Source organism: Bidens hawaiensis, unplaced genomic scaffold (genome assembly GCF_021521415.1).
Source record: "Bidens hawaiensis isolate Kalapana, Puna unplaced genomic scaffold, B.hawaiensis_p1.1 tig00028764_1, whole genome shotgun sequence".
Lineage (NCBI taxonomy): Eukaryota > Viridiplantae > Streptophyta > Magnoliopsida > Asterales > Asteraceae > Bidens > Bidens hawaiensis.
Genome location: NW_027494711.1, coordinates 167,278 through 189,728, shown reverse-complemented (window position 1 = coordinate 189,728; position 22,451 = coordinate 167,278). Strand labels below are relative to the sequence as shown.

The 22,451-nt window shown below is 34.1% G+C and overlaps 2 protein-coding genes, 1 long non-coding RNA gene and 1 pseudogene across 3 annotated transcripts; 2 read left to right on the top strand and 2 right to left on the bottom strand.

The window, feature by feature from the left end:
- The first annotated feature begins 4,942 nt into the window (after positions 1-4,942).
- Positions 4,943-7,858, top strand: LOC143577674 (putative disease resistance protein At4g27220; annotated as a pseudogene).
- Positions 7,859-11,502: 3,644 nt separating this feature from the next.
- On the top strand, positions 11,503-14,472 carry LOC143577661 (uncharacterized). Its single transcript, XM_077061426.1, has 6 exons — positions 11,503-11,688; positions 11,772-11,806; positions 13,722-13,877; positions 14,017-14,067; positions 14,177-14,241; positions 14,345-14,472. The coding sequence occupies exons 1-6, from the start codon at positions 11,618-11,620 to the stop codon at positions 14,429-14,431; spliced, it is 465 nt and encodes a 154-aa protein (XP_076917541.1). The 5' UTR covers positions 11,503-11,617; the 3' UTR covers positions 14,432-14,472.
- Positions 14,473-14,557: 85 nt separating this feature from the next.
- On the bottom strand, positions 14,558-16,713 carry LOC143577662 (uncharacterized). The gene is made up of 5 exons (XR_013143145.1): positions 16,640-16,713; positions 16,472-16,544; positions 15,595-15,809; positions 15,017-15,089; positions 14,558-14,945 (listed from the first exon to the last, which is right to left on the bottom strand). It is a non-coding gene; the product is annotated as an uncharacterized LOC143577662 (long non-coding RNA).
- Positions 16,714-18,200: 1,487 nt separating this feature from the next.
- LOC143577668 (MLO-like protein 1) lies at positions 18,201-22,055 on the bottom strand. The gene is made up of 14 exons (XM_077061432.1): positions 21,927-22,055; positions 21,775-21,832; positions 21,038-21,216; positions 20,819-20,935; positions 20,684-20,720; positions 20,458-20,552; positions 19,766-19,840; positions 19,601-19,689; positions 19,484-19,533; positions 19,355-19,395; positions 19,067-19,276; positions 18,638-18,705; positions 18,502-18,562; positions 18,201-18,407 (listed from the first exon to the last, which is right to left on the bottom strand). The coding sequence occupies exons 1-14, from the start codon at positions 22,053-22,055 to the stop codon at positions 18,201-18,203; spliced, it is 1,416 nt and encodes a 471-aa protein (XP_076917547.1).
- Positions 22,056-22,451: the final 396 nt, after the last annotated feature.

Below are 22,451 nucleotides of genomic sequence, written 5' to 3'. Positions count from 1 at the left end.
GTGAAAAGACATGTCTACCCCTGACTTAACGATTAAAATTAACGCGGCTAGTGATTTGGATGTAGTTAACCAGAACTTGGAAACGAGGATGGTCCATAAGCAAAAAATAAACTTTTTGGACTAAATTTGCATTATTTGTCAAACCACAAGAACGAAAATGACACTTACTCTATTACTCTATTAAAGAACGAAAATGACACTTTACTCTATTAGAAATATCTAAAAATGGTAACCAACCAATGAAGCATCATGGAGAGTTCTGGACCAACTCTAGAACAACATGAATACTAGATATCTTGATAAAAAATTCATAGATTTCTATATAATGGGTGCATGCTAGTAGATTTAAAAGGGTCTAAGATTTTTATATAACCATATAAGTATGGATGCTAACTAGTTTATATAAATATAGGAAAATTGGTTTTTATTGGTCCTAACTATTGTCTTTTGGTTATTGCCGATCCCAACTAACGAATTGGTCACTGATGGTCCCAACTTTTAATGTATTTGTTCCTAACGGTTCGTGGCTAACAAAATCCTAACGGCGTTAGTTTCAGGAAAACACCACTTGAACACCGCCGCCACCACCACCACCACCAATTGACTCACCGCCAACCAACCACCATCACTTAAGCACCATCAACTGATTCCGACGATGGTTCTAGGATTTTGGGTACCTCAATATAATTGAGGTTTTTACTAGAAAAAAGGTTCTTAAAGGTATGATACAAAGTTACCATGATGCTTGGGACAAAATTATTGAGTTTTCGGGGAAAAAATGTGTGTTTTCCGTAGGGGTGAGCAAGATAAGGGTAGGACCCTTGAAACCCGATTACCCGACTCTTAAAACCCTTAATTAGACCCGAATAAATATTATGGGTCGGGTAAAGGGTATTTAAATTTCACCTTAAAGGGTAAAAGGGTTTCAAGGGTCCGACCCTTTTTCAAACCATTGACCCGTTTACTCGATAGAAATACATCAGATTCACGATTAAACCGAAATTTATAAGAGGTTTGTATTTCATATATGATTCATCAAAAATTTCCCAACTACTAAGAAAAATAAAAATAAAAGACCATACTAATGAATGGAAACATATATAAAGAAATCACTGAATTATTCTCTACAAGTAATTCGTGAATATGAATATTGTTTGCATCAGTTCAAATGATTTATAAACTTTCGAAGTTAAACTTTACAATGTTATTAAATGAAAGTATAATATTTCTAGGATTCATAAATTAAAGTCATTTATGAGATATGCAACTAATAATGCAGAAAATGAGATGTGATTACTGTCTTAAAAGGTAAAGGGTTGGATCCTTGAAACCCTTATTTATACCCGACCCTTTTATTGGTTAGAGGGCAGGGTATCGGGTCCACGTTTCTTCCTAAAAGGGTAAAGGGTCCGGGTAGGGTATTAGGTAAAAGGGTCGGGTCTTACCCTTTGAACAATCCTAGTTTTCCAGGCAAAAACGTTTTTTCCGGCGACCTAAAACTAACGACGTTAGAATTCTGTTAGTCGCGGACCGTTAGGAACAAATACGTTAATAGTTGGGACCATCAGTAGCCAATTCGTTAGTTGGGACCGGCAGTGACCAAAAGACGATAGTTGAGACCAACAAAAATCAATTTTCTCTGACCAGTACACTTGCAAATTAAGCACACTTGTAATTCTCTTTTTGTAGCAATATAAGCCATCTTTATGTACAAAGCCGCATTTCCGCTACAGTCATTGTGAATTGTAATTATTGTTAGGTCGAAGACTTAGCTTAGAACGATTCGAATCTAAATCGTCCAAAATTTAATCTATGAGAGAATGGTCAATTGGAGATCTAGTCAGATTAGCACAAAGTGAACAAAGGAGCTGAGGGTAGTCACTCCTTTATTAAAAAGAGAACTTATCTTTTTAATCAAAGGCTCCATTATTGTAAGAGTAATAATGAAATCAGTATTTTGTACCATTTAATAATATTAAAAATGTAAAACATACACCAAGACTATAGCATTACCAGTGTTGCAATCACCATGCATCACCCCGGTTAGCCCATAGAGATGCCACACACGAGCACCGGCTAGCAGGCTAGGGATCTCTTTTGTGATCATTCTCCGACGTACATGAGAATAGCACGTTTGGGATTGAGTTTTATAAGTGTTTATGGCTTTTCAAAAAGTCATTTTGAAAAGCCAGGATTTGGGGTTTTTAGAAAACTGCTTTTAACTATTTCCAAAAGCTAAAATAAAAAGTTTTTTTGTGATTGCCAAACACCATTTAACTTATTGGCTTTTTGAAAAAGCCAATAAGGTGTTTTCAAACTTAATCCCAAACATAGACTTTACACTTGTTGTGTGAGTATGTATACATATCTTGGCATTATGTTGAAAAGGCTCGTGGTCACACATCCGATCAAGATGTTGTTATAGCATGCCGGTTGATTTGTTATTTGTGTTCCTTGATTCGGTGCAGATGGGTTGGTTCATTATCATGTCGTTATCAATATATCGTCTCGTTTGGTATTAACGCAAAGCGAAAACAAACAATAATAAAACACATAGAATAACTCTCAAAGAAATACGAATAATACGTTTATGAATGAATAAATCGATTAACAAGGTACGTTATAAATTAGGTGAGTTTTGAATGTGATAGTTTTGCTAAATTTTTTAAATTACAAATCTGCTATATACGAGTATTGAAATTGAGATTAAAAAATAAGAACGTAAATTACGTTAATCATTCAAAATGAAAAACATATTATTTTAAATAAGGAAAAGTTTGAAGATTGCGAAAAATGAGGAAAGTCTTTATTGGTGAAATCACGAACAAGTGTAACGAATTGGCTACTAACGGTCTCATCTTTTAACGTATTTGTTCCCAACAGTCCGTGACTAAAAGAATCGTAATGTCGTTACTTGAAGGTCGCCTGGAAGACGTTTTTACGAAAAAGTCACATTTTTGCCGGAAAACACTGCCGCCACCACCAATTGACTCACCACTTGAGCACCACCAACCGATTCCAACGATGGTTCTATGGTTCTGATGACCTATTAAGGCTTTTACTAGAAAAAGATTCATAAATGTCTTATCCAAGGTTACAAAGATGTTTGGGACGAAAATATTGAATTTTCCGGAAAAAAAATGCGAGTTTTTCAGCAAAAAAATGTTTTTCTGGCGACCTGCAACTAACAGTTTGGATTTTGTTAGTCGCGAACCATTGGAAACAAATACGTTAAAAGTTGGGACCGTTAACAATCAATTCGTTAAATAAGACCCTCACAAATTAATAAAAACCAACACACATATTTTTTTTTAATTTATAGTGATTTTTCTGATATCACTTTTAGTCCAAAAGAATTTTTGTTTTGTTTTTAGTTAGTCCAAAAGAATTTTGTAAATATAAGGGCATTTTGCTCTTTTGATAAAGTATACAACCATTAATTAAAAAATACAAAAGTAAACAATCTATATAAACTATTAAAATGAAAATTTTATTTTGAAATGTTTTTTTTATAAAAAAAAAATTCGAACATATTAAGAGAACAATTTTGAAACCCCTAAAATTAAACAAACAAAATATTTTGTTTTTTTTTTTACACAATCTTTTCCCCTTTTTCACCCTGTTTTCCAATCAATTAACAATGGAAATATGAGAAATTCTTAAGGGAAAAAATGCTATGAAAAAATTAAGTAAAAATAAAGTTTTAGGATAAGCATGACATCTTTTTCTTGAATTATTGGCGATTCATTGAAGAGATAGGACAAATAGAAAAAATCAAAGTGGGGAAAATTTTGATTCTGGCTTTATTATTTTTTTCTCCACTTGTTTTCTTTTAATTTGCATTTTTCAAAGTTTTCATGTTTCTTCTGTTATGGACACGGGAAGGGGTGAGTAAGGTAAGGGTCGGACACTTGAAACCCGATTACCCGACTTGCAAAACACTTAATTAGACCCAAATAGATAATATAGGTCGGGTTGAGAGTATTTAAATTTCACCTTAAAAGGTAAAAGGGTTTCAAGGGTCCGGCTATTTTTCAAACCCTTGACCCGTTTTCTAAATAGATATATATCATATTCGCAATTAATCTGAAATTTAAGAGATATTTGTATTTCATATATGATTCATCTGAAATTCTCAACTACTAAGAAAAATAAAAATAAAGGGTCATACTACTGCTACTACTGAATGAAAACATATATGAGAATCACTGAATTGTTCTCTACATGTAATTTGTAAAGCAGCTCAAATGGTTGATAAACTTTCGAAGTTAGACTTTGCTATATTATTAAATGAAAGTATAAGTTTTCTAAGATTCATATATTAAAGTCATATATGATATGCAACTAGTAAATGCAGAAAATGAGATGTGTTTATTGCCTTAAAGGGTAAAGGTTTGGATCCTTGAAATCCTTACGTTTCTTCCTAAAAAGGTAAAGAGTTTGGGTAGGATATTAGGTAAAAGGGTTAGGTCTTACCCTTTGAACAGTCCTAGACACAGGGTCCATATGTTTGAATTTCCGATTTTTAATATATTTACTCTTAACTATTAATAATTTTGTTTTGTTTTGTTAATAAATATTCAGTTAACTATTTATAATTAATAATATCACTTAACATAATTTACCTTTTAATCATCTGATCGATGTAACAATTTGCATACCACGCATGCATGTTAAATACAGAATTATATATATTAAAACAAAACAATTGATTGCATGTTCTATATTCCTGTTAAAATCATATCTACCTTTTGAAAAAAATCTACCTACAAGAGGTGATGTATCATTTTGTGTACCTGGTTCACCTCATAACCTTCTTCTCAATTTCCTTATAATATCTCCCTAGCTTTTACAATAATATCATTCTTGATCTTTGTCGATTGTATATCGTTTCGATCTTGTTTGTAGATCTAGATTCTAGATACTCTATCTACAAGAGGTGATGGAGGTTGTTAATTCTGTAGCTGGAAGAGTAGTGGACTCCTTGTTTGGTTTCGCGATAAAGGAGATCGGCTACATGTGGAATTCCTCTGAAAATGTTAAAACTTTAAAAGAGGAAGTCGACAAGCTAAATTCTTTGAAGGAAACGCTTCAACAACGAATAAATGTTGCTAGACATGAAGGAAAGGCTCCCGGAAAAGATCTGGAAAACTGGATGGAGAATGCAGATGCTAAATTATCTGAAGCCACAAAGTTAATTCCTGAAGAAGATGAATCCAAGAAGACTTCCTGCAACTTACGTTTATGTGTCAATTTGGGCACCCTCTATCGTTACGGTAAGATGGCAACAAAAGAAACTTCTTCTCTTCAGAAGTACCAAAAAGAAGGTGAGGGTTTTAAAACTTGTGCCTTCCATCCTCTTCCGGCCCCAACATTCGCAGACCTTTACCAAACTAAAGATCTTGAAAACATGAATACTCAAAAGCGGACGTTGAAGGAGATCATTGAAGCTATAGAAGATGACAAGATACAAATAGTTGGAATTGTGGGCTTAGGAGGGGTAGTCAATTTGCAGATATTGTGTTTATAACAGTCTCACAAACTGTTGATGTTAACATGATTCAAGAGAAGGTCCGAGACGCGGCAAGTAAAATAATCAATGGAGAGAAGATTCTGATAATTCTTGATGACGTGTGGGAGGAATTGAAGCTCGATGAAGTGGGCATTCCATGTGGGAGTCGCTACATGAATTGAAAGGTTTTGCTTACATCTAGAAAGCTAAATGTGTGTGTGGCAATGAATGCTCAAAAGAATATACATGTAAACACTTTAAAAGAAGAAGAGGCGTGGACCCTTTTTGAACGTGTTGTTGATAAAAATGTATGGGACGATACATTGAAAGAAGTTGCATTAAAGATTGTTCAAGAATGCTGTGGATTACCACTCTTTGTTCAGGCTGTAGGAAAGGCTTTGAAACACAAAGAAATGAAGAGATGGGAGATTGCGCTTCGTCGATTAAAAGAACCAACCGGTGAGGACACCCCTTTCAAAACAGAAGGAATAATGCATTTGAAGCTAAGCTATGACTATCTGGAAAGTGAAGTAGCAAAGTCATGCTTTTTATTGTGTAGCATGTTCCCAGAAGATGGAATCATTGACATCAAAAGATTGACATATTATGGGGTGGCTCTAGGTATATTCAATAATCTTCGAAGGATTGAGGATGCAAAAGACAGAGTTCAGCTAGCCGTTGACTCCCTTGTATCATCTTTCTTATTGGAAAAGACGGATTATAAGGTTCCAAATGAAAGCATAATAAAAGAATTATTGAAAATGCATGACCTCGTTCGTGATATGGCATTGTTCGTTACTTCTAGAAATAAAGATAAGTTTTTGGTGGAGTCAGGAAAAGGTTTGATAGAATGGGAACCAAGAAATGACATTATAAAAAGCTACAAGAAGATATCACTCATGGGAAATAAAATATGTAAGCTTCCTGATCATGAACTTGATTTGCCACACCTTGATACTTTTCTTATACAAGGGAATAACCTTTCAGTTATTCCCGATGAGTTCTTTCGAGGCATGGGAAAACTTAAGGTTTTAGACGTGTCGAGAAACAACATTTCATCTCTCCCACAAACACTAAAGCAGCTCAAAGAGCTTCGTACGCTATATCTAACTAGAAACAGCTCTATCTCTGAAATTTCTATACTTGGAGAATTAACACGTCTTGAGATTTTGAAGCTTAAAAGGACGGGAATTAAAAAAATCCCTGAAGAGATCGGGCGGTTGACCAATTTAAGGGTGCTAGATGTTTACAAGTGCGAAGATCTATCATGTGTAGCGCCTGGTGTCATATCGAAGCTCATTAGATTGGAAGAATTGTATCTTGAAGAATGACGGAAATTGTGAGTTTCTTGTGGAACTAAGTGAATTAAAGTCACTCAAAGTTCTACATTTAAAAGTTCCTGAATTGCATTATATTCCTGAAGATTTCCACTATGAGATTTTGACAGAATTCCACATTAATGAAGACCATTTCATAGATAAAAGTCAAATCCATAGGTGTAAACATGTCCTACAACTTTCATGTACTAGCTTCAGCTCGTTTACGAAACCAATTACGAAACTGATTCAGGCAAGTGAAATGTTGAAGTTGCATGGGATAAAAGATTTGGATAACTTCCTGCCAGCTCTTTACCGAGAAAATGTTGACAAATTAAAGTATATGAGATTGCGGTTATGTGAAAATCTTAGAAGCTTGGTAAACACAAGTGAGCTTGATGCAATAAACACAAAGGGAAAGTTTTTTTCCCAACTGGAATATATGGAATTGAGACATTTGCATAGGTTGGAGCTTCTATGGGATAGACCACATCAACATATAAGCTTTTCTAATCTAGTGACAATGTATATAAGATATTGTGGCTCCTTAATAAAGCTCTTCCCATTAAGTGTAGCACGATCGCTTGTCAATCTAAGAGAATTACAAATATTACAATGCGCTAGTCTGGTGGCTATCATTTCGGCTGAAGTTGAGCAAACAGGTGGAAGTGAAACTGAATTAGTAAAAGAGGATACAGATATCGTGCTCCCGCTTACCTATATTCGCCTCTATATACTGCCTAAACTTGAAAGCTTCTTCTCTGGACACTCGACAATCAAATATCCTTCTTTGGAGATAATAGATGTGGCATATTGCCCTAGCATGACGAGATGGAGTTACGGAGAGAGTCAGATACCCAACATCAAATTTGAGCATGAAGGGAGACCGTGTAGGGATGTTAATGATTATATTACAGTCGACACGAGGTGTACAAATCCAGACATAGTATGGTCGTAAAACAACAGAGCCGGCTCAAACTCATTGATCTAAACAAGCAAAAATGTTGACATCGTGTTCGGCTTGTCAAAAACACGAGGTATGAAAAATGCTCTCCTTTATAAATAATGAAGAATTTATAAACTAGAGAATTCATAATACACACACACACCAGAGAGGTGCACACGCAATGCGGCTGGGAATACAGACACCGGTAATAACGTAACATGTTTATTATTTTAAAATTAAAAAAAGTTATAGCAATATCATACTCGAATTAAATAGAAAAAAGTGTTCGTTTTTATGGTGTGATTTTTTTAAATAGGGTTTAAATATGTTTAAAAGGATTGTAACATTACGTTTTAAAAGTTGTAATTACCCAAACTTTTAAAATTATGTAAAAATATCATTGTGTCCTCTCTAGTGTGTGTGTATGTATGTATGTATGTATAGTGTGTGTGTGTGTGTCAAATTGTGCTTCAATTGACAGAGTTTACCTTGTCTCGGGTTCGACTTGTTTCCAAACCAAACCGGGTCCACTAGGCTCATGTATAAACAAGCCAATGCATACCTTAATAAGTTAATAATATTGCTTAAGAAGTTAAACAAGTCGAGTCTCGAGTAAGAGCTTTTAAAACCACCTAATGCATATCATAATAATTTAATATTATTGCTTTGTTATGTTCACTTGTTACTTTTACAGATTAACCGAAGTTCAGGATTTAGAAGAGGTGTACACTGTATAAAGGGTATTTACAAATCTCATGAAGGCGTCGCCCATTGAGGATATTCTTTCGGATGATAATGGTACAACGAGATTTCTCATGCAAGGACATTTGAGGAAGAAGTGATTTATTGTTGCCTCTTTTCTAGTGCTATGTTTTGGATTCTTAAGCACTGCAATTTAGTTCTTTTTTTGTCTTTGTGGTGTTGTTTGCTCTTGTGTGAGCTAGTTTAGCTTGAGCCTTTGTGATGCTTGTTCTTTGTTTTCGGATGTTAGGGTCACTCATGGTTCATGTCCATTGTTAGAGTGTGCTTTTTTTGAATTCACATTCTTCTCATTTGTGTTGGTATTATATTTTCTAGTGTATTGCTTGTCTAATTCTTTTTCTTAGAATATATATAGTTATTCATGAATGAGTTAGTGCAAGAAGGCCGTTTTTCGGTCTGACAGCATCCTAACGCAGGTTACTATAAACCTCCACCTGAGCATGTCACGTCAGATTACAAATCTACATACAAAAACCTCCTTATTCACACAACACCAAACCTTAACAAACCTCCACAATATTTTTCATGTAACCGTGGACAATATTACCCCCTTTTGAATCAAGTTTATTGCCGTCAGGACACAATTTTCGCCCGCCACACGAAACACGACACCTTCAATGGAACCCGTATTAACTAATTGAACGTAACTTCCTGCGAATCTCCCAAGTTAGATAAATGTAAACCTCCTGCTCAAATATACCAGTTGTATCAAATGCCCATCTCCACCTATCTTCAATATCTTTGAATTTGAAACTCAGGATCATAATTTTTTTTAAATCTTCAATATCTGCCCACAGGGATCGGAAGAGAGTCGGTGTCAAAATTTCGTAGGGGTCGATCGAAATTTTAGCATATATATATATATATACATTTTTAAAAAATTTCCACATGGGTCAGCCGACACCTACACCTTTGGTGTAGGTCCGCCAACGGATCTGCCAATTAAATCACAACTAGCTAGATTTTTAACATTCCAACACCTACTAAATGGCATTTGTTTCCTTCACCTTTACTCACCCAATCAATCACAAGGCGTGACTTTTTACGTTACCGCTTATAAAGATTACGAAACATTGATTTTATTGGTATCCTGTCCAGCCACGTGTGTCTTTCCAAGACTCCCATTTGTTAGATTATTTGTTGTGGATGATGGTTAGTTGATCAAAAATGTTGCTACGTTGAAACAATTTTTAAGACCAAAGCCTATTATTTCCGATTCTTTTACTATATTTGTAATTTTTGCCCAAACACCCGTAAACATTCTTTTTGCCAAGCAACCATAGTCCCGATTTTTAACATTATGGATCAAGCTTACGGATTTAAACCATAGGGTTTCCTGTTCCATTTCTTTCTCCATAGCCATTTCGCCAATAAATGTAACACCCTGAAAATTCCGTTATAGAAATGGCAACTTTGAAAGTGGAAGGGCCAAATGATAATTATGCCAAAGTTAGATTTCAGGTGTGAAAGTGAAAATATGCAAATTTTGGGTTGGACAAAACCATTTTTTACCGTCCATATTAGGGCTCGCGTTTACTAGGTGAAATAATTTATTTGTGACGGCCCATATAAAACGTTTTTTTTATGGGCGAAGACTTAAGGATTAGACGGGCCATCTAATCTGCCTACACTTTTATGACTCGGTAATAAAGTTTTGCCAACACGTGTCCAAAACTATCTAGATCTATGGGCTATAAAATGATATCTATGGCTTTATTTAAATCCATTTATTATAAATTTATATCTTAACCAATATTTAGTGTTTAAAATAAACAAATATTTTCCGTTCTGTATTAACTTAAATCAAAGGTATCAACTGGTAGTCATACTTACGGTCGAGTGTGACAATAAAGCCAAGTTCGATCTTAAAATCTTTGACCGCCAACTCCTAAGCCTCCAACATCTTTCGGTTCTACCACATTATTCCATGCTACTCAATGGATCTTTTTCAAATTACCATCACCTCCACATATAAAATTATTCATGGTTTTTTGAGCGTACTAATTATAATTACGATTGTATACCACAAACATAAAAATAGTATTGCGGAGACTCCAAATCCCCAATTGGACCAATGTTAATCTACCTCCGAAAGATAGACGTGTAACCTTCCAATTACTCAACTTGGTCTTATTTTTTTAACGAAAGGATCTGGTGTTTGATTAAAAAGGGGGCCTTTGCCTAAATGCAATTCATCCATTTTGCTAATCGTACACCGTATTTTAGGATCCGTGTACCAAAACAACCAGCTTTTATTCATGTTTATTCTTATTCCCAAGTCCCATAAACATCAAAACCCAAAGCATCGACCTCTACTTTTTTATTTAATAACTAATAATTGGATCAATTATTTTGATTTTTAGTTCCGGTATCATAAAACATCTATCCGATATAAAAATGACAGTTAACTCAAAAAAAAAACGAAATTACCTGTTTACCCCTGACTTAGCGAACAAAATAGATGTGGTTAGAAAAAAAAAACTAAATTACGTGTTTTCTGAAATGTCAGGTATCCAATTGCCATGACTTCAAAAACAGTACTAAAGTTAAGTAATTGAACAAACTACATGTATGAAAATGAAACTTAACTATACGTTCATTTTTGTATCATAATATACAAGTTCCACCACCATTCCGTGCGTTACCAGTTTATCTTTTGGGTTTTGTTCCGGTACCATAACAAACATAACCGATACAGACCGAATCCATGTCCCTTTAATAATACAATATACACAAATTTACTTTCTAGATTTAGTGTCAGTGTCGTAACGTAACAGACTTACCTGATACCAACCAAATTCGAGTAAACCAATTACTTGACTCCATCACTCGCCATAAAGCACGTGGATCAGCAGCCACTAGTGTTAAGATTAAGAACCCTAATTCCCAAATTGAATTCCAACTTATTATTATTACCTGTAGTTAAGTTTTAAGTTAAACTCAGAATCATAAATTCATTTCCTTTTGTATATACACACACACACACATATATATATATATATATTATAAGCAGCAGCTATATCGGCAGCTGTGGTGGTGGTGGGTGTGTTTGGGGATTAATATTATTATATAAATATAAAGATGCTGGAAAACCCTACCGATTCATCATCATCTACGGCCACCGTTAAACGCTATGCTCCTCCTAATCAAAGGTATGTATATGTGTCTTATTATTATTATTATTATCTTTCTTTACATCCATTAATTTGACATAATTAATTAATTAATTATGTAGGAATCGGAATCTTGGAAGGAGGAAATCTGGAGGAGGTAAAGCTGTTTACTTTTAAGTGTTTTGATTGGTTATTGGTGTTTAAAGAAGCTGGATTTAGTTGTACAGATGCTTAGTTGGGGTTTGAAATGTGTGATTTTGGTTGATTTTAGGGTTTTTTTGAGCTAAATTGATTATTATGTCGGTCCGGGAGCGAATATGATGCTTGTGGTTTTGTGGAGTTTGGGAAATTATGATTTGGTGCTGTTTACTTTAAGTGTTTTGATTGTTTATTGGTGTTAAAAGAAGCTTAATTTAGTTGTACCGATGCTTAATTAGGGTTTGGAATGTGTGATTTTGGTTAAAGTTAGGGTTTTTTTGAGCTAAATTGATTATTGTGTCGGTTTGGTAGCATATATGATGCTTGTGGTTTTGTGGGGTTTGGGAAATTATGATTTGATGCTGTTTACTTTTAAGTGTTTTGATTGGTTATTGGTGCCTAAAGAAGCTGGATTTAGTTGTACAGATGCATAGTTAGGGTTTGGAATGTTTGATTTTGCTTAAAGTTAGGGTTATTTTGAGCTAATTTGATTGTTTTGTCGGTTCCGGGAGCGAATATTTTGTGGAAATTTTGATTTGATGCTCGGATTGATGATTGGTGTCATGATTTGAGCCTTATTTGTTAACAATCTTAGAAGCTCAAGGATTGGAAGAACTGGTCATTTTGTAATAGAGATACCCCTAAATATATGATAATGATGATGATTAGGGGTGTGTATGGGTCGTGTCGGGTCAATTTCGGTTTTTCTGGTTGTGGTTTTTCGGTTTTTAGTTTGGATTTGGTTTGAATTCGGTTTCTTCAAAAACTAAAATTGGGCAAGAAGCCAAGAATAATGAATTTGTGCTTAAAATTTTTTTGTTACTTATTAAGTATATTGTTTATTAACAATTGGTCTAAAATATTTGGGATTCACTATATATAAATTATTGTAAATAAAATAAAATTCACTGTAAAAAATGAGAATCTATAAGTTCAGTTTGGTTTTTTCGGTTTTTTTACACACAAAACCGAAACCAAACCGAAAGTTCGGTTTTTGTGAAACTTAAAACTAAACCATCGATTAACTATTAAATCTGAAAAGTGGAATGTGTGATTTTGCTTAAAGTTAGGGTTTTTTTTAGCTAAATTGATTATTGTGTCAGTTCGGGAGCGAATATGTTGGTTGTGATTTTGTGGAGATTTGGAAACTATGATTTGATCCTCAAGTTGATCATTGTGTGATGATTGAGCCTTATTTGTCAACAACCTTAGAAGCTCAAGGATTGAAGAACAAGTTGTTTTTGAATAAGATAAATTTTACATATATGTGTATTGGTTGGTTCAGTTTTGGGCTCAACCCATCCAAAACCGAAATTTCAGTTCTTGAGTTTCCAAAAACCGTTCGGTTCCGGTTTTTAGTTCGAATGCATTTCGTTTTGGTTTTTTCAAAAACAAAGTTTGGGCAAAAATAATGAATTTGTGCTTAAATTTTTTTTGTTAGTTAATAGTTATATTATGATTATTATACATTTGAGCTAAAATATTTGGGTTACATTATTAAATTATTATAAATAACATGAATTTCAAAGTAAAAAATGAATATCTATAAGTTCAGTTTGGTCTTAGTTGCAACCGAACCAAAAGTTTTGATTTTTTGAAAACATAAAACTAAACCGTCGGTTTTTGTTTCTGTTAGGTTATTCCAGTTTGTCTTTTATATGTTTTTTCGTTTTCGGAACGGTTTTCTGCACGCCCGTGTTATGCAGTATATTAACTTTTGAATTTGGAAACTGATATTTTTATGGTATCAAGACATTTTGATAAACACAGTACAAAGAGTCAGAGTTAGTTAATACAATTCCAAAAGCTTTTTTGAAGGGTAATATGGTAAAAAAAGATTGTATCTTGATAAGGTGATTGGTCTGTATTTGCAGATAGATTGGATCGGGCAGGTAGTTATGGGAATGAAGGAGAGAAGAATCAAGCTGCTGGTTTAAGAAATGTTCCTATAATGGATCATGCAGAACCACCAAGGTTGATTGGTTTGCAAGGATGCTGTAACAGTGAAGCTTATCAACTTCTGAACAATCGTATGTATTTAATTACTCGTTATCTACCATGAAAATTGTAGCATTGTTCAATAGGTTTTCAGTTTATACTATTACAAACAGGTAGATAGTATTGATATAATTTTTGTGAGTGTTTACTGATTAAGTAGTTATAACACAGGTTGGGCCGCTGCAATGAATGCATATGAAAGTCCCTCAACTGATTTATCTGGTGAGTGAGAAAAGTCTATATTTTTGATAAGACAAATTTGACCCGAATGACAAAAACAGGTACAAACTGATAGATACTCATTGTTTTTCCTTTTTCTGGTATTTTACAGAGCGGCCCGTTATGTATTCAGGAAGCAGTGCATCCGCATGGGGGCAATATAGACTTCCTCACCAGGTTAACTTTTTCAGTACCCTTCACATTGAGACCATACCGGTTTATTAGATTGTTTTGTTTATTTGACTCTCTAAAACCATTACTTGTTTTGAAACGGTTTCAGATGATAGGTGGAGCACCTTTGGGGCCTCAAATGGATTTCATAAGCGAACTCAGACAAGCGATGCACAACTCAAATGCCCAATTCTAACAAATAATTATCGAGTTTGAACTTCTGTTCCGTCTCTCCTACTATGACTGTTGTATGTGTTGTTCTTAACTTAAATTTCTGCTGTACTTTATGTCAAGGATTGTTTGCTGTTTGGGCTTAAATTTGATAATTCTTTATTATATACTATTATGTTTGTGTATGACATTTTATTAAGCGAGTTTGAGCCATTTCGTATGATCACTTTCAAAACCTTTATGAACTAATGAAACCAATAAATGCCATTAGATATGTATAAACATTGTGTTTACAGCATCAAGAGCCTAAAAAACTTGTACAATGGAAGTGATGCATGCTGTATGATTCCCGAGTTCACACAGATTCTTGTTAGAAACACATGATCAGTCTTTCCAAACGGGAATTATGCCTTGAGCAGCTAAACGCTTTTCGACCCAGAAGACGAGTAGTTTTGCTGTGACTTTCTTCTCGTCAACGAGAAATGGTTCAACATTGCTTGCAGTTGACCCGTATGATGATAGTGAAAACCCTTTTGGACCTGTTGGTATCGAGATGGTTATATTTTTGTGGTGTTATTGAATTTGTTTGATAATAGAGAGAAGAACTCACCAGTTACGGTACCGTCAGGAAATAATGCCCAGAATGTATAAGGGATGCCCTTCTTCTGAAATGACCCTTCAAGCTGTACATAAAGGAGATGCAATATTAGCATTTAGCCATACGGATAACGAACAAAACTCGAATCTATACTCTTCGTTCACTATATGTCATTTCACTGCCACATCACAACCATTCGCCTGCCGTTTAACTTGTGCTATACCCATCATTCACCTTTCTTAATACAATATATTAACTTTAAAACAATAACTTAATAAAAAATAATGTTAAAAGTGTCATGCCTTTGTATTATTAAACTAGTTATATATAATCATACTCTGTGTGGTGTAATTTGTGCTACAGGTATTTAATCATGTTAAAAAAGTATTAAGAATATTTGTCTCTGTTAAATAAAATGACTACATCTCTTGGTCAGGGCCTTCGGGCTCAATATCCGTGTTAAAACAGATTTTTCGTGTCAAAACACGATCAGTATAAAACAACACGACACGTTTTGCGTATTTTTTATTCATGGGAAAGTATTGTTAATGGCACTTCAATTATATGGTATAATTTTAAGATCTAAGTGCCTTGTTATCCTTGAAAAATAACTCGAGTTCTTTGATATCTTCCTGCGTTTCAAGAATTGATCGTAGGGATGGAATCACATCCTCTTCTATCATCTCCGGTAATGCCTTAGCAGGGGCTTTAGCTGCAGGCTTTGGCTTTGCCGGTGCAGCAGTTTCTTCTTTGGCAGCAGGGGCAGTAGATTCCCATTCCTTCTCCTTTTTCGTTTCAGCAGCAACTACACTCGACAACAGTAATCAAATAAACGAAATTCACAGACTAAACCTATAAGCTTCTACATGTTGCAGCTTATATAAAACTAAGAGGTTTATGCAGGGCTGTAAACGAACCAAACCAAACAAGGCCTTGTTCATGTTAGTCCGTTAAGCTTTTATCAAACAAACGAATGGTTCACGAACATCTAACCAAACGATATTTCTTGTTCATGTTCGTTCATTAAGGAAATGAACTTGTTCGTGAACAGTTCACGAACACAAATGAACGACACATACAATGTTTCTCATTTGGCTAACCGAGAATGGTTAGTGTGACAGTGTCAACTGTTCGGTCCGGCTACCAAGTTTGTGTCGGTGTTTTTTTTAACATTCATATTTAGATACTGATTTTGCATATATATTATCACATAATACTCATATATATATTTTTGTTTTATAGTTAATAATTTTGCTAAATATATACGAGATTAAGAACATCATTAAAAAAATATTAAAAACCTTTAGCGAACAAACATAAACAAAAACGGACGCAAACGAGCATATTATCAAGCGTTCATGAACACAATTCAACGAACATGGCATCTGTTCGTGTTCATTCATTTAGTTAATCGAACGAAAGTCCTTGTTCATGTTCATTCATGAACGAACTTCGCGGAATAGTTACCGGTGGAAGCAGCGGATGATTCTGCATAACAAACTGGTGCGTTGCGATGCGAAATAACAAACTTAGCTGCAATCTGTTGATAATAACCCATCAACAGCATATATACACAAATAGCAGTAGAAGCTGAATTGCTGTTTAATAATATTAGCTGACTGCAATGAATCGTACCAGTGGTAGCGAAGATGAAGTCCAATTATGATCACGAGTACGGAAAGTTCAAATTAGGAAACGTAACGAGTCCTGCCATTTTAATGGACGATGATGATGATACATGTAACTTCATCATCGTTAATGTCATCCACAAACCGCTTTCGAGGATTTGAAGCCACTCAACTTTAATTCCATTCCATGCCATCTTTGTCTGTATGTGTATTGTAAAAAATATATAAATAAATCACGTTTTAGAAGTTGGAGAAATTTATACATTTATAAATACTTGTATGTATGTCGTCTTTTCCGTTAAGTTATTTTATAAAGCGAGCCAAAAATGAGAAGGATGTCTAAGCATAAAAAAAATTTGTTAGAACCCAAAATTTAATAAAAAAAAATGTAAAAACGCAAAAATGTTTCCACCATCTTTCCCGTTTTAAAAAATAACTCCAAAAAGACACAATGTTGAGGAAAAAACATCATTGTGTCTTTTTATTTATCATTGTGTTTTGTGTTTATTTTCGACATTGATTGTGTCTTTTTTTTATATATTGTGTTATATTACTCAACATTGTATTATATTTTGTTCCACATTGTGTTAAATTTTGAGACCTATTGTGTCTTTTTTTTATATATTGTGTTATATTACTCAACATTGTATTATATTTTGTTCGACATTGTGTTAAATTTTGCTACCTATTGTGTCTTTTTTTATTTATTATTGTGTTGTTTGTTCATTTTCGGTATTGTGTTTTATTCTCGATATTGTGTCTTTTCGTCGGGGTTTTTTTTGAACTGTAATGACGAGGTAAACATTTCGGTTTTTAATTTTTTTCGTTTTTTATTTATATTTTGAGTTATGCTTTTTGGTTATTTTTTATGATTTTTTTGTTGAAGAATTTTTGTGAGACCACGAATCATTCTAACACTTCTTATATTTATCTCTCTTTGTATTTTAAGTTTACCCTTAATTGTTATACATACATAATATGGTTATTTAACCGTATATCACAATTCTATTTCCATAAAAAAAAATAAAGTCAGGTTTGCTGACTTTCTTGACCTGGTCAAACGCTTCAAAAATATATAAAGGCCCCTTTTAGAAGGTTACACCTTACAAGATGGAGTTGGTATACAAAACATAATCCAAATTTGTACACAATAAACCTACATTAGTTTCATAGTCGTCCCAAAGCAACTTCAAAATCCGAAAAATAAACATCTTCAAAAATATGTCTCATGCGTAATTAACACATTTAGCGGAAACCAGCCCGTTTTAACGATGTAGACATCATATGCTTACAATGATATAACATATGTCTAACACAAATAGTTATTGACATATACAAATTACTACTTGGGAGCCGAGGTTGGAGCTATATAGATCCTAGCCTTCGATGCTTATCCCACTCGTTAGCGTGTGCTTTTGTTTGTTTTGTAATATTATTTGAGAAAACACCAACAAACATACTTAACTATTGATTAAATCGATCATTAACAAAATAAGAAAGTAAAATCGTGATAGATTAAAAATGGATAGGCTATACAATAAAGTCATGTCACATGCTAATATTCATCATCAATCTGTACAGTGATGCAATTCTTTAGCAATATGAATGCCTTGCAGCTCGGTACTACCACCACCGCGACCAACTAAACCGCCAGCATGCCCTGAGCCACTAGTGGTGGCATGTAGACCCTTCTTTTTCTTCGCGTTTTTAGCCCAGCTAATAAGACTTGCTTGTATATGCTCGTCAAATATCGACTTCTTGAAATTACTTCCCATCTACACATCATGCGATTAATGTGAAAACTATTAGTGTTTTTAATAGTTTGTACTTGAACTTTGACTACATATAACCGATAAACAAACTAATTACCTGTGTGACAAGCGCGTAAAGTGGTAGAGTACTATAACTGCACAAAACTTGAATAAAAACCCTAAAGCAAGTGAAACAAAATGCATTTTACAACACAAGTTACCATCTAAAAAATAACATATAAATCACGGCTTACCCGATAACAAGTCTTGGAATGATATAAATAATTTTTCCCATTATGCACGAATCCAGACCAAATTGAACCTATTGATGAAATACGTTTTGTGTCAAATAAATAAAACGTAATAAGAATTAGCCATGAAGAGTAGGTCAAAAGTTGTCTAACGATAAAAACTTAAAACTATGGTCCCTAAAACATCATAAAACTCGAGATTTTTAATTTAAAAAAAAATTATATTATTGTTGTAACATCTTGCATTTAGTTTTAAAAAAAATATTGTTGTAACATGGAACAAAACTATTTATAAAATTCACAACAAAGCACTAAAAAAGTGTTGGCGGGTCAACCCGACCCGCCTGGTTTGACCCATTGCATATTCGACTCAACCCGCTCATTTTTGCCACCTCTAACTTTACTCATAATATTTTTAAAAATAAAACCCACCAGTATCCAGAAGAAGAAAGCAATCTCGAACGCATTTTGGAAAAGTATAAAATGTATACAAAGAAGAACAATCTTTGGTCGATGAAACCAAAAGTGCTGATCCGAAGGTTTCACTATCGGTTCACCTTCTAAGACTACTTGCTTCTTAGCAACTTCATGAGCCAACTGAATTATTACATGTTCTAGTTTGGTTCCGACAGCAAGTAGCAACTGAAAAAATTATAAATGTTACATGTATGCCAAAAATATAATTTGTTATACAGAACATTCGAGTTAGATAATACTTACGATCAAGGGTATAAAAGCTATCCAAAAATATGTGTGCCAACCTGAATGCAAACCAAGAAACGAGAATCAATCATGACGGGAAGAGTTCAAAAAGCGCGATCATAGTTGAGGGCGGGTGAGTGTGCATACCATCAATATTTAGCAACAGGAATATGATAGCAGATACCCACAAGTACCAACTACAATAGATTAAAGCACACATTAGTATACCAAAATAGTCATTAAGGTTTATACTAAATCACTTGCCTGATGCCGACAACTTTTCTAGAATCGTCTTCGAGAGCCCGCATCATGTATTTATGAAAATTAAACTTTTGGTTTCCCCTGCAGTGCGTCTATAACATCATGAAAATCATTTGTGTACTTTGTAAAGAAAATAACACAAAGATGGAAATGTTTAGATATATTCACCGTGATAAATCCTAGTCTTAGAGCAATGTAATCTGATTCGGTGACTGATCCATAGAATTGCTTGAAGAATGATTGCTTCAAAGTATATATTATAGCATAAGAATTGTACCAAAGTGAGGTAAAAGAAGATGAAAAAACCATGAACTTAAACGTTTAATATATGACAAGCATTGATCATGTAAACAAACTCAAGAATCAAGATCGACTCGCTAAAATGAAACTGAGAAAGCTTAACCGAGATTGAGCTTGAGCCTATATTGAAGCTCATTTTATAAACAAGCTCAAGCTTGAGCTTCACTTATCTAGCTTGTTAAAAAAAAATTCAAATCTTCAATTTATGTATTGTACAAACATTTGCATAATAGCTGTTATTATTATTTATTATTATATATAAAAAAATTTAAAACAAAATTATGATAAAAATACCTAACTAATAAAACTAATAATTATAAATTTATATAAATAATACTAATTAATAAAAGAGCCAAGTTCGAGCTTAGGCAAGCTCGGATCAACTCATTTTCACCACGAATGACAATTATTGTTTCAAAAACTTTGCAACGGTTTTTGTCTTTGGGTCAGTAGCAGTACACGAAAAATTTAAACTATGGCCACAAAATGATTACAACTACTTTACCAATGAGAACTCGACTCAACGGACCCCACCTCTAGTACCACTCGACTCAACTTACCAGCCAGCCTAAAGCAGCCGAACGTTTGCCAAGACCCATGAAGCGTTTCGCGATGAAATCATGCTCTTGAACATATGTGAATTTCGGCTCGATATCTGCAATCATCATTGCCATAATATGAAAGGGTTTACATGTTAGGTGGGTCCACCCGTTAGCGGGACCCTCGAAACAAGTACCGAAGAACAAAAAGATAGTGAGAATATAGTAGCAATCTACTTTAAATTACCATTGCTTCCACTTTCCCATTGCTTCCATTGGCTTATCTAATATGCAAACAAAAACAATTAAAACAAACCATCATATGATATATAATATATAAGTTAATTAAAAAAGCGATCCACGAGAGCGTGCGTTTACTAACCTTAGCTCCTCCAAATACGACGGTAAGAACAGAAAATGTCACGTGCACAACAGCGAGTACAAAAATAAAGATGTGTAGATGATGCAATGCTTCCAGTGATAACAATGGGACCTTATTCTGTTAATTAAATCAACATTGGTTATATACACTTCCAGGGAATTTAAAGAAAAGTGTTTACGAGCCAGCTTGACCCGACCCGTACTAAAAAATAATAATTACCTCTAGAGCACAATAACCGACTGATGTTTGATTGTTTTCATGAAGCGTGTGTGGGCTCGGTTTTTCATCTAATGAGCAAGGAAGAAAATGTTGTGTAACATTCTCGTTGACACAAATCTTGACGATTCTCGACTGACAAACAGATAATAGTAGTGAAACGAATCCCATCAACATCAACTCTGAACCAAAAACATATAACTGGTATCGGACCAATGAAGCAATAACACAAACAATGAATTATAATAGTATAAACTTAATATAAGATAATAGATGGAGAAATTTATAAAATAGGCATTTTGATCACGAAGTAATCCAAAACACGCACGAAAATTTTACTTTTCAAAACTAGTCACGTTAAGACTCATAAGTTGGTTAGGCTTCACTAGGCACCATCTAGGCCAACATCGACCGGGAATTTTTATACGTAATGTAAATTTACTCGTTTTTGACCAAAATTTTGACCCCCCCCCAAATAAAAAATAAAAAAAACAACGTTCTCATCCAAGCTTTGCCACTGCCTCCTATGTGGCATGTTTGGGACACTTGTCTGAAGAAGGTTCAAACACATCATAATTTTATGGTTTTCAGTACCGGCCAGTGGCGTCTAATAGAGTCTAACCATCTTATATGCTTTAATGTGACTTTGTCTATTTACTAGTTTTGTAAAATTAAAATTTTATTTTAGAAAATTTTCTTCCTTTACTAACACAAATGTTGACTTTCAGTAAGAATGATACCTTCCTTAACTTTTTGCATAGCTTGAAAGAGTGGCTTCCTGCCTTCTTTTTTCAGTTTCTACACACAAAAATATATATATATGTGTATATAACTATATATATTATTTTGCTCCGTATTTTGGTGCAAATAACACTTAAAATGTAAAACAAACCTTGCCGGCGTAGTGAAGTAGCCGTTCGACGGCGAGTGACACCGCGATCATGACGGCGCAGACGGCGGCAACGACCCATGTTGGTGTAAACTCTATGGACGTGCCTTCATCTTCATGACCACCCGCCATTAATATAAGTTATTATTCAAATACTCAATCTACACACTTGAGTAGTACATGCAACGAGAAGTAGATCAAGTTTTGCAGTTTTGGATTAATATGGTTTATTATTATTATTATTATTAAAGCTAATGTTTAAATAACCGTTCCTAGATGATCATGTTTGTCGATCATAACTGCTCAACTATATATAGTTATATACATTAATAACCAACCGTACGTATGTATGTATATTTATTTATATGTATTTTCATTTTAAAGTAGTGTTATAATTTTTTTATAAGTGTTGAGATGTCATGTGAAAAATAGTTATATGGACATCATATGGCGTGTATGATGTGCGAACGATTAAAGAAAATGACTATTGGCCGTTTTGGAGAAGGAGAAAGGGATATGGAACTAAAT

Coding starts and splice junctions, on each gene's coding strand:
- LOC143577668 (XM_077061432.1), bottom strand. CDS start 22,055: ATGGCGGGTGGTCATGAAGATGAAGGCACGTCCATAGAGTTTACACCA. Junction 19,841..20,457: donor CGGCTGCTTTAGGCTGGCTG/GTAAGTTGAGTC, acceptor TATACTTTGAAG/CAATCATTCTTCAAGCAATT. Junction 18,563..18,637: donor ATTCCAAGACTTGTTATCGG/GTAAGCCGTGAT, acceptor CACTTGCTTTAG/GGTTTTTATTCAAGTTTTGT.
- LOC143577661 (XM_077061426.1), top strand. CDS start 11,618: ATGCTGGAAAACCCTACCGATTCATCATCATCTACGGCCACCGTTAAA. Junction 11,807..13,721: donor AAGGAGGAAATCTGGAGGAG/GTAAAGCTGTTT, acceptor CTGTATTTGCAG/ATAGATTGGATCGGGCAGGT. Junction 13,878..14,016: donor TTATCAACTTCTGAACAATC/GTATGTATTTAA, acceptor GTTATAACACAG/GTTGGGCCGCTGCAATGAAT.